Source organism: Nuphar pumila, chromosome 10 (genome assembly GCF_984573655.1).
Source record: "Nuphar pumila chromosome 10, dmNupPumi1.hap1.1, whole genome shotgun sequence".
Lineage (NCBI taxonomy): Eukaryota > Viridiplantae > Streptophyta > Magnoliopsida > Nymphaeales > Nymphaeaceae > Nuphar > Nuphar pumila.
This window is the reverse complement of record NC_143258.1, coordinates 10,275,733-10,287,182: the sequence shown is the minus strand read 5'-3', so window position 1 is coordinate 10,287,182 and position 11,450 is coordinate 10,275,733. Positions and strand designations below refer to the sequence as shown.

General features: G+C 38.7%; 1 protein-coding gene across 1 annotated transcript; it reads left to right on the top strand.

The window, feature by feature from the left end:
- The first annotated feature begins 6,509 nt into the window (after nt 1–6,509).
- LOC149823473 (peptidase M1 family protein) lies at nt 6,510–10,343 on the top strand. Its single transcript, XM_090020058.1, has 4 exons — nt 6,510–7,561; nt 8,560–8,793; nt 8,938–9,264; nt 9,842–10,343. The coding sequence occupies exons 1-4, from the start codon at nt 6,590–6,592 to the stop codon at nt 10,136–10,138; spliced, it is 1,830 nt and encodes a 609-aa protein (XP_089876184.1). The 5' UTR covers nt 6,510–6,589; the 3' UTR covers nt 10,139–10,343.
- The last annotated feature ends 1,107 nt before the right edge of the window (nt 10,344–11,450 follow it).

Below are 11,450 nucleotides of genomic sequence, written 5' to 3'. Positions count from 1 at the left end.
ATCTTTACTAACTGATAAATCTAGTGAAGAAGAGAAGAAAGCTTATAATAAGTTTATCGAGGATGATTAACTTGTTTGAGCAACTTTTCTAACATTCATACATGATGACCTCATCCGAGTATTTGAAGACTTTAACACCACAAAGAAAATGATGAAAAAAGTAAAAAAGAAGTATGATATGACTTCAATATCCTATATTCAACTTCTTCTAGAACAATACAACTCATGCAGGATGACAGAGTCAGACAATGTAGTCGATCATGTCAATCAAATGCTGGTAATGGCTAAGGACTTAGCCATAGCTGAAAATAATATTCTTAAGTGAATGCAAATCTCCACCATACTAAACAACCTTCCTTCAATTTGAAAGATGGTGTCAATTGCTATGAGATTAAACCATAAAAGTCTATCTCTATCTGAGCTCCCTCTGTAATTAGCTCTTGAGCAGGAACACATGTTCAAAGACAAAAATGGAGAAATCATGAATACCCAAGAATCCTTTCCAGCAACCTCTCATAAGTTCAAGCCAAAAGGCACATTCTTCAAGAAATTTAAGAAGAATAAATTCAACAAAAAGTGTCCAGTGCAAACTAAAAACTCAAAGGCTGTAACGAAGGGAGAGTTAGGCATTTAAAAAATAATTGTCCAAATAGAACCAAGAAAGAGAATATAGGAAAATAAGTAACTGAAGAATGTGAAATAGTCTGCATTATGTTTGAATCAATGATCGTAAATGGTGATCTTCCAGGATGGTGGACTAATTCAAGGGCGACACGACATGTGTCTAAGTTAAAGGAAGGACTTTTAGAGATGAAGGTGTTGAAGCTTGGAGATCACAAGGTGTATATGAGAAATAACACTTATAGTGATATGGTCGCGATAGGGACCCATAGGCTCTAAATAGAATAGACTAATATTCTACTGACAAATGTACTTTATATACCTTTTATGAGAAGAAGTCTTTTAGTAGTCGAAGACTTTGCTAAAAAGGGCTTTAAAATCTATTTTCAGGGTAATACGGTCACTATTTGGAAAGATAGAAAAGTGAAACTCAAGGGTCACTATGATGCTGACCATGGTCTCTTTTGTTTGTTTAAATGTAACTCCTTCTGTAAATAATGCAATGCATATTTTTTATTATATTGATTGCGCATTTAATGTTGATGCATATTTATGACACTTAAGATTAAGACATGTAAATATCAATAAAATGAAAAGAATAATTCACATGAGCTTATTATATTCTCTTAAAAATATAGAATTTGAAAAATGTGAACTATGCATATCAGGTAAAATGACTAGAAAACCTTTTTCTAAGGGAAGTAAGTCATGTGACTTACTAGTTTTAGTACACACAGATATATGTGGATCCTTAACAGTAGAAACACATAAAAAAATATATTTCATCATATTTATAGATGACTACTGAAGGTATGAATATATATACCTAATCTCTAAAAAATCTGAAGCTCGAGAAAAGTTTAAGACATATAAACATGAAGTTGAAGGATTATTAGAAAGAAAAATCTAAGTTATTAGATCTGATAGAGGAAGTGAATATAACTCTAATGCGTTTAAGACATTTTACAATAATGATAACATAACTCTTCATACAACTATACCTTGTACACCTCAACAAAATGGTGTAGCAAAAACAAAGAATAGAACTCTAATGGATATGACAAGGTCTATATTGGCACATGCAAATCTTCTCAAGAAATTCTAGGGAAAAACAATATGCACTACCATGTATATCCTAAATAAGGTTCTTTCTAAGGTTGTAGAGCTTACACCTCATGAGTTATAGACTGACAAGAGTCATTTACGAAAGTGGGGGTCACCTACTCATGTGTTAATTCCTAGTTAGATGAGAGACAAGTTAGATAACAAAACTATCAAGTGTATCTTCATAGGATACCCATAAAGATCAAAGGGATATCGTATATATAATCCTAAGAAATGATTTATAGAGAGTAGGGAGGTAGAATTCCTAGAAACCAAATAAAGTAATTTTAATCATGAAGATGATGATGTCCTTTTGGATATCATAAATGATTCTGGGGTACCTACTCAAGAGTTAGAACCTAACGATTTAGCTGTAAATAATGAGCAAACTTCACAACCAGTAATTGGACAGAAAAGAATAAGAACTCTTCCATCTTATTTGAATGATTATTATACATTCTTGAGTGAGGAGTTATGTTATTCCATGAACTTAGATAAAAATCTTAAATGCAGTTGATTCCAATGAATCTGAACTATGGAAGGAAATAATGAAAGATGAGTTGGACTCTATAGAAAAGAATGAAGTTTGAGAACTAGCACATTGCCTAATGTATATAGGGCAATTGGTAGTAAATGAGTTCTCAAGAAAAGACTCAAGGCAGATGGATTTATTGATAAATTCAAGGCAAGATTAATAGCAAAAGATTATTCTCAACAAGAAGAGATTGATTATGAAGAAACTTATTCTTCTGTAGCCAAACTGGCATCTATTCATATTGTTTTAGCATTGGTAGCTTAATTTCATTTTGACCTATATCAAATAGATGTGAAAACAACCTTCTTAAATGGTGAACTAAATGAAATTATTTTCATACTGCAACCAGAAGGTTTTAAAATTGAAGGTCAAGAGGATAAAGTATACAAGTTGAATAAATTTTTGTATGGACTTAAGCAATCACCATGACAGTGGTATTTGATTTTTCATAATGCTATAACCAAGTTGGGTTATGAGGCAAATAGTATGAACCATTGTGTATATGCTAAGAATAGTGAGAGTAAGTTTACTGTGCTATCTCTCTATGTTGATGACATATTAATTGCAGAAAATGACATAGACATGATAAATATGACTAAATCATGATTAAGTTCTCGATTTGAAATGAAGGATATGGGTAAAGCTTTATATATCCTTAAAATTAAAATACAAATAAATAGAAAATCAAGATTGCTATATCTAAGTCAAGAAAAATATCTTGATCACATTTTAAAGAAATTTAGAATGAAAAGTATCAAGGCAAATGGTACTCCTCTAGTAAAATGTCTAAAATTAAGTAAGAATGATTGTAAAAAAGATGGACAAGAAAAGTTGAATGTTCCTTATGCTTAGGCAATTGAAAGCCTGATGTATGCAATGATTTGCACTAGACCTGATTTAAGTTTTGTTGTAAGTCTAGTGAGTAGATATCAAAGTATTCCTGGGCTCTCTCATTGGGAAGCAGTGAAAAAAAATCGATATCTAAAAGGAACTAAGAAACTCAAGTTATGCTATCAGTCAGATAGACTAAAGCATGTGGGTTATTTAGATGTTGACTTTGCTAGTGATAGAGATGAAGCAAAGTCCACCTCTGGTTATGTATTTATGTTAGGAGGTGAGGCAATTACATGATTATACAAGAAACAAGGGTGTGTGATACAACATACCTAAGAAGCTAAGTATATTACGTGTAACATGGCAACCACTTTTGGTGTGTAAAAAAATCGCTTCCTAAATGTGTTGAAATTGGATATTCCAAAAGATCCAGTTCAACTTTATTGTAACAATAAAGCTGCTATAAGACTTATATAAACATGAGCTGATAGCTCTAAAAGTAAGCATATTGAAGTTAAATATCAATATATTTATGATATGCTTATGAAAAAAGAAATAGTAGTGGACTATATTCCTTCAAGTGACATGGTAGCTAATACGCTAACCAAGACAGTCACTGAGGATGTTTTCACTGGACATGTGAGTCAGATAGGACTCAGATATGTATAAGTGGTGAGCGAATAAATATCACTCAAAAAGTGTGTATGCAAGGTTATATTTGAGAACAAGCATAGAAACACAGGATATCCTTTATAGCCAAGTGGGAGATGTAAGGTTATATGGTCATAAGATGACTGTTGGGAGGTCATCCCAAGAGTCGCTCTCTCTCAATAGTTGTAATTGTTCAAGCATATAACAATTAAGGTACAAAACTAATTAAACTAAGTTACAAGATAATAATGACATGCTTGAATTGCAAAAAGATGTGTCTTTTGGGGATGAAGAGATTTCTTCTAAAGACGTGTCCCAAACTTAAACCCTTTACATGGTTATAAATATAGTATAGGAGTTTGGAAACATACACAAAATCATTCTGAATTCAAATTATCTAAGTGTGAGAAAATTACTGCAGTGTAAAAGGTTTAAGAAGTGTGAACCTTCTCTGGCGATTTCAAGTGTAACAACGTATGCTTCAATTCGCAGAAATTTTGCACTTTCACGTTTACAAGTTTTGACACATCTGACCTTTTAGATTTGATCTACATGTTTGAGTTAAGTAGAAATTAGTGTTTGGATCATGTTATTCCAACGGTGTGTATGTAAGATTTTACAAGGATTAAAAAATCAATGACATGTAATGTACCAAATATTTAACCCTCATAAAATCCTATTTTTATATCGAAAAACTACAATCTAAGAGTTGATTCCTATTATTTTGACTATGTTGAATACATCCATGGGTCAAATTTGGTCAGAATAACCTCTCTCTCTCTGTGTGTGTGTGTGTGTGTGTTCCAACAAGGGGTTTTCTTACCCACAAGGGTAGCAAATGTTATCCCCTCACTAAATACATGTTTGCATAAATACAAATGGCAGCTTCTCAATCTACACGGGATGGTTATGGTCTAGTGTTGACCACCATACCTTGTGCACTCAACCTCTCAAATGGAGCAAATAGGGTTGGTAAATGAGCTGAATAAGTTGAGCTCGGGTCATTTAAGTTTATGTCAAGCTTGAGCTTGAGACAAGTCTAAGTCAAGTTTTATGTTTTCTTTAAAACAAAAAAACAGATATCTCTCTTTGCTTTTATTTTTTTTCATTTAATGGTGAGATTCCAATGTAATGACCTTTCACCGATCTCAACCACCGGGACTACTGCAATGTTTTTTATATTGAGATATATAAAATTTGAGCACCCTCAAGTATCTCGCACTCTCTAGTAGAAACAGCACATCCTCTTGATTTAAAGATATTGACTACCCTTAAGTGTACCATACTCTCTCTCGAAGCAGCCTAAACATACAACAACAACAACAACAACTATGCCTTCATCCCAAAACAATTGGGGTCAGCGATATGAACCAAAAAAGAAATTCATTTTGGGTCTTCCACATGAATCCTTTTCCTCCAATCATTTCTATCCAACGCCATGTCCTTGGTGAGGTTCAAAGCATTCATATCCTTTCCTATCATCTCCATCCAAGTCTTCCTAGGCCTACCCCGACCTCTTTTAACTAATATATTTTCCCATTTCTCTAACCTTCTAACTGGAGCATCATTAGGCCTTCGCCGAATATGTCCAAACCACCGTAAACGATTCTCTCGCATCTTATTTTCAATGGGTGCAACACCTACCTTCTTACGTATCTCTTCGTTCCGAATCTTATCTTTTATTGTATTTCCACACATCCATCTAAGCATCCGCATCTCAGCTACACTCATTTTTTGAATATGATGTCTCTTGGCAGCCCAACATTCTGTACCATATAGTAAAGCGGGTCTAATAGTCGTCCTATAAAACTTTCCCTTCAACCGCAATGGCATTCTACGATCGCACAGCACTCCAGTAGCACTTTTCCATTTCATCCACCCAACCTTTATCCTATGATTTACATCTCCATCAATTTCTCCATACTTTTGAATGATGGATCCCAAATATTTGAAATAATCATTCACCGGTATATCTTGCTCACCAAGCTTCACTACACTCCCATCACTACTTCGTTGCTTACTAAACCGACATTCCATATATTCAGTCTTACTCTTACTCAACTTAAAACCTCTAGCTTCCAATGTCTGTCTCCATAATTCTAACTTAGCATTAACCCCAGCTCTAGACTCATCAATCAAAACAATATCATCAGCAAACAACATACACCACGGTACATTTTCTTGAATTGATCTCGTAAGCTCATCCATCACTATCGCAAATAGGAAAGGGCTAAACATGATTTATATAATTTGTTTAATCAAAAACATGTTTTAGATCATCTATCACATTGTATAAGTAGATACTTTTAAAGGCTTCAAAATTTAAGGATCCACTACCTATAAAAAATTTATGATTGAGAAAATCAAGCTTTTATGTGGAAAGTCTAAACTAGTCGATCAAAATGAATTCCCTAGCAAAATGGACAAGTCTCACATACCTATGTGTTTAGCTAGATAGTACAGTATTTTGTGTTGCAGCCAAATTTTCTCATAAAATATTATGTATTATTTGTTTAGATAAACCTACACATGCCAAGCATAGCTTAACACCTTTTATTTATGTTTGGCTTGTCACTTTACACCAAACGAGTTGCTTATGAAATACAGGCTTGAGGGGCTCGAGCGAAAACTAAAAACATAAAAAATAAAAAATAAAAAATAAAAGAAAGCGAAAAGGGGCCAGTATGGTCACAGAAAAGGGCAAGCTCCTATACGTCCACGCCAAAAGTCACCCAGGGCCGTCCGCTGCCCTCTCTTTAAATAATCGCCCGATTCCTTCCCCACCACAACTCGTAACTCGTCCCCGCCGGAAAACCACCACTCAGCTCGACGTTCGCCGGAAGGATGGCACCCGTCGACCCCCACTCCTTCTCCGACTCGGCGCACCCCTTCGTGGGCCACGTCTCGCTCGCCCTCTACTTCGACTTCGCCACCACCACCATCGACGGCACGGCCCTCCTGTCCCTGTCTCGCCCCCACACGGGCGCACTCCACCTCGACACCCGAACCCTCGCCATCCACTCCGTCGTCGACCCGGCGACGCTGGACGCCCTCCCCTTCGCCCTCGACCCCTCCCCGGACCCGATCAAGGGCCAGCGCCTATCTGTCACCCTCTCCGCCCACGACTCCCTGCTGGTTCGCTTCTCCACCCACCCCTCCTCCTCCGCCCTCCAGTGGCTCTCTCCGCCTCAGACCTCCGGTAAGCGCCTCCCTTACGTCTACACCCAATGCCAGCCCATCCACGCCCGCTCCATCTTCCCCTGTAACGACACCCCGCTCGCCCGCATCCGCTTCGCCGCGCTCCTCAACCTCCCCGCCCACATGTCCGCCGTTATGTCCGGCGCGCACGTCCGTCGCCGTCCGCCGGCCGCGGGCGAGTGCCCAGACGATGCCCGCTGGTGCGCGGACGGCCGCGTGGTGGAGGAGTTCCGGATGGACCAGCCGATCCCTCCGTACCTGTTCGCGTTCGCGGCAGGGGAGATTGTTTCCAGGGAGGTCGGGCCCCGGACGATGGTCTACGCGGAGAAGGGGTCTCCGGTGCTGGAGGCGGCCGCGGCTGAGTTTGCCGAGACGGAGGCGATGATCAGGCAGGGAGAGAGGCTGTTTGGGGAGTATGAGTGGGAGAGGTTTGATTTGCTGGTGCTGCCACCGAGCTTCCCTTACGGGGGGATGGAGAATCCCAGGATGGTGTTCTTGACGCCGACGGTGATCGCCGGAGACGGGAGCGGCGCTCAGGTGGTGGCGCACGAACTGGCGCATAGCTGGACGGGGAACCTCATCAGCAATGCCAGCAACAACGATTTCTGGCTCAATGAGGTACTTTTTTTCCTGTTGGTGGGGAGGGTTTAGAGTTTAAGAAATTATGGGGGGGGGGGGGGGGGTGTTCTCTTTGTTCCAGTGTGGGTTGAGGTGTCTCTTCTCTTTTAAGGATGGTTTTAAAGACTCTCTCTCTGCGATTTTGCATCAGTTCGTCTGCTTTTGTGCTTCTGCGTTTGTTAATTGGTTGTGGTTCCTATGGTCCTTCTTTTCCCCCAATCGTTTTATATATATATATATATATATATATATATATATATATATATATATATATATATATATATATATATATATATATATATATATATATATATATATATATATATATATATTTTCAGCGATTCGTCTGTTTTTGTGCTTCTGAGCTTGTTACTTGGTCATGGTTTCTACGGTTTTTTCTCTCGTCCCCCAATCGTCTTCTTCTTACCCTTCTGCTGCGAAGTAGTAATCTGGGTGTTCTTAATGGGTGTATGTTCTTTGCTCTATATCTCTGATTTATTTATTTATTTGTATTTACTTTTTCTTTACGAGTTCCATTGGATGGTTCAGGTGGTTTTAGTGGTTCTAGGTTCCTTGCTTCTTTCTCGGTTGGAGTTCAGATTTGATGGTTCAGGTGGTTTTTCAGTGGTTCTAGGTTCTTTGGTTCTTTCTCGTTCCCCTTTTTCTCTTAGCTTTGGAATTTTCTTCTTTTTCTCTTTTCTAGGTTCTGGAGATTTCTTCAGATTTATGTTTCTTAGATCATCTTTTTCTTTTTCTTTTTAGTTGAGACATTGTCCTTTTTGCCCTTTTATTGGGCTCTTGAGTTTACTTTCTCCACCAGTCTCTGTTTCAGAGTCTGGGTTGTGTAGGTGAATCGCTTCCCTTTTCGTCAATCTGATTCCTCTGAGTCTTTTCTTATTCCTCTATTTGCATTCCTCTGTTCTATGGTTGTAGGGTGCCCTTGTCACTCATTTTCTTTGTGCTCCCCTTGTTCCTCTCATATTTTCCCCCTGTTGCAGGGTTTTACGACGTACGCAGAGAGAAGGATTGTGGAAGTGGTTCAGGGGGAAGATCGTGCCACACTGAATATTGGGATCGGATGGAGCGGTCTGAGAGAAGAAATGGAGAGGTTCAAGGACAACATGGAGTTCACCAAGTTGAGGACAAATCAGGAAGGCATCAACCCCGATGAGATCTACTCCCGGGTGCCATACGAGAAGGGATTCCAGTTTCTCTGGCGCATCGAGCGCCAGGTGAATGATTTTAATCCAGTCATCCTAAATGACTGTAGTTTGTTCCTCCGGAATCTGATGCATTTTCTGTGTCTTGCTTCTCTTGAGACTGAAAGGTTGGGGACTGATTCCTGATGGTCATCTTTCTTTCCTTTCAATTAACAGATTGGTCGATCTGCTTTTGACGAATTCCTCAAGAAATACATTGCCAAGTTCAAATTCCAATCGATTGATACACAGACATTTATCGATTTCTTGAAGGAGAGTATTCCTGGCATTGAGAAGGATATCGATCTGGATGTCTGGGTTGATGGCACTGGTATTCCTGCTGACGCCATGGAACCGGTCTCAACCCTCTATACTAAGATTGTATCGCTTGCGAAGGAATTTGAGCTTGGAAGGATGCCAATGGAAGAAGAAACTGCTGATTGGAGAGGCCAGGAGTGGGAGCTCTACTTGGAAAACCTGCCTAAGAATTCCGATCCATCTCAGGTTTCAATCTTTCCTTCTTGTTCCTGCACTCCTCTATATTTATCTTGTACTGCTGATCATTATGCAATTCATGTTGATGGTTGTGTCCGCTCATTAGCATTGATGTTCTGCATGTAGTCAGTCTTCTGGTTTACTCCCATTGCATTCAGCGATCAACTATTGATTGCGGATCGCCGGGTGGCATTGTGATCCATAAGCCCTTGTTTGTCTCTAGTCTTTGTGGGTCATGTTACCGTGGGTGTGAATGTTGCTAGGTTTATCAATGGATCAGATTTGCTTCTAGTTCACCGGCTACAGTAACTCCCTTCCAGATCCAGTAGCTCTCAACGGTGGTCCTGGTTTTGCGATAGTTTCCCTGTTTAAAGTCTGAGTCCAGTTTGTGTGGAAAACTTTGCTTTTTCAAAAGAGTGGAGAGACGTAGTTCAACTGCCTCAGAACAACTCTTCCAGCTCATTCACTAAACCGTTCTAGTCAGAGTGACAAGTTTGCAAGGATGTTTAAAATTTCCTACTCTAATTCTTCACGTCTGCATTGCCATTTTGGCTTGGGAGTTCTCATTGATCACTACTGCATACAGGTCCAAGCATTGGATGCTCGATACGGATTGGCGGAGAACAAGAACTGGGAAGTGAAGGTGGCATTTCTGGTGTTGGCTGCATCTGTCGGTCTCAGGCACTACTTTGCTGAGATAGAGAAGACGCTCAATGCAGTGGGGAGGATGAAGTATCTGCGTCCTCTGTACAACGCGCTGGTTACTGGAAAGGCAAAGGATGAAGGGCATATGCTAGCAAAGAGGGTGTTCTCTGAAGCCCGTGATTCTTATCATCCAATAGCTCAGGGTGTGGTTGAATCCATCCTCTGCAAGAACTCTTGATTGGAAGCCTACCACCTCTGGCCTCTGGCTTCTTCACCTTGGCCTTTAAGCATCTACAGGCTGCAACATGCACCTTTTTCTTTTTTTGCTTTTCTTGCTGTCCAACAAAGGCTACTTACTTTTTGTATGGTGCAACTTTTACTTTTTGTGTGGTGCAACTTTTTCAATACTTGTATGGGAATGAAATGGAGCATTTTATACTGAACTGTGGACCTCTTTGGCTATTTTTATTGTTTCTTCCAGCTCTTGTGCGTAGCCTGGGGGTTCTGCCTAATGTACAAAATGCTTGGTGGTCATGGCTGCAGTGAGTGCCTTACCAGGTTGGCTTTGGGCCAAAGGAGGCTTGATAGATCGGTAAGCTCATGCTTAGCTCGTAAAGCACTTGTTCAAACTTTTAAAATTGGTCCAACAAGCTGAACATTACTGCAGGTGTTTGGCTCGGATCAGCTTGTACAGGCTTGTTAGATAGTGACAATATATTTTAGGTATATTTTATATCACATAATATAAGGTAAAATATTGAAGTGTCCGACTTCCATTCCATATGTTTAGAGATCAACTCTTATTCTTTCCAGCTTTGAAATAATGCATTTTTTTGTGGAAATTGACCTTATTACAGCAAATATTGCATTTTTTTAAAACACCTTATAATTTTCGCTATTCTCATGTCCAAAATCGCAAATGTCTAGTTTTAAAAAGATTTTTTTACTCTTTGCATAAGCGATTTCCTAAATATATGGGAATTTTCTATTAAATATGTGATTGTTTTTTTTTTGCATAACATTTCCTTTTTTTTAGATCTTTATATCTTTGATTGGACATCGAAAACTTGTGTTTTTACTGAGACATAGTCTTATAATTTTTCTATTTTGAGTCAGAATCGAAAACTCCTTTAGGGTTCTTGTTTTTGCATTTCAAAACTGAAATATAAGTACACTTTACATACTGGAGCAGGTGCAATTATGTCTTTTGTGTTTGTTCTATACTATTTTTCATCTACCTGCACTGAAAATAGAGAAAAAAAAAGACAGAGATAGATCAGGACGTTAGCTTTCGAATGTCTGATGAGCAATTGGAAGAAACGTCTTTTGAAAGATAGACCGTTCGATTATTTCAGTCTGCAGAGCATGCTTTTATTTCAGTTTTGGAGCTAAAAAATGAGAACCTTATAAGAGTTTTAGACTTTGACTCAAAACAAGAAAGTTATCGGCCTATGTCTTAGTTTTTCAATAACTATAAAAATATAGGTTTTCAACATCAGAGTAGAGAGATATAGACTTGAGAATAGAGACTATTCTGAAGAAAATATATA

What these genes read in the sequence shown, in the direction of transcription:
- LOC149823473 (XM_090020058.1), top strand. Translation starts at nt 6,590, where the DNA reads ATGGCACCCGTCGACCCCCACTCCTTCTCCGACTCGGCGCACCCCTTC. An exon ending in ACGATTTCTGGCTCAATGAG is followed by an intron (nt 7,562 to 8,559) that starts GTACTTTTTTTC and finishes CCCCTGTTGCAG; the next exon opens with GGTTTTACGACGTACGCAGA. An exon ending in AGAATTCCGATCCATCTCAG is followed by an intron (nt 9,265 to 9,841) that starts GTTTCAATCTTT and finishes TACTGCATACAG; the next exon opens with GTCCAAGCATTGGATGCTCG.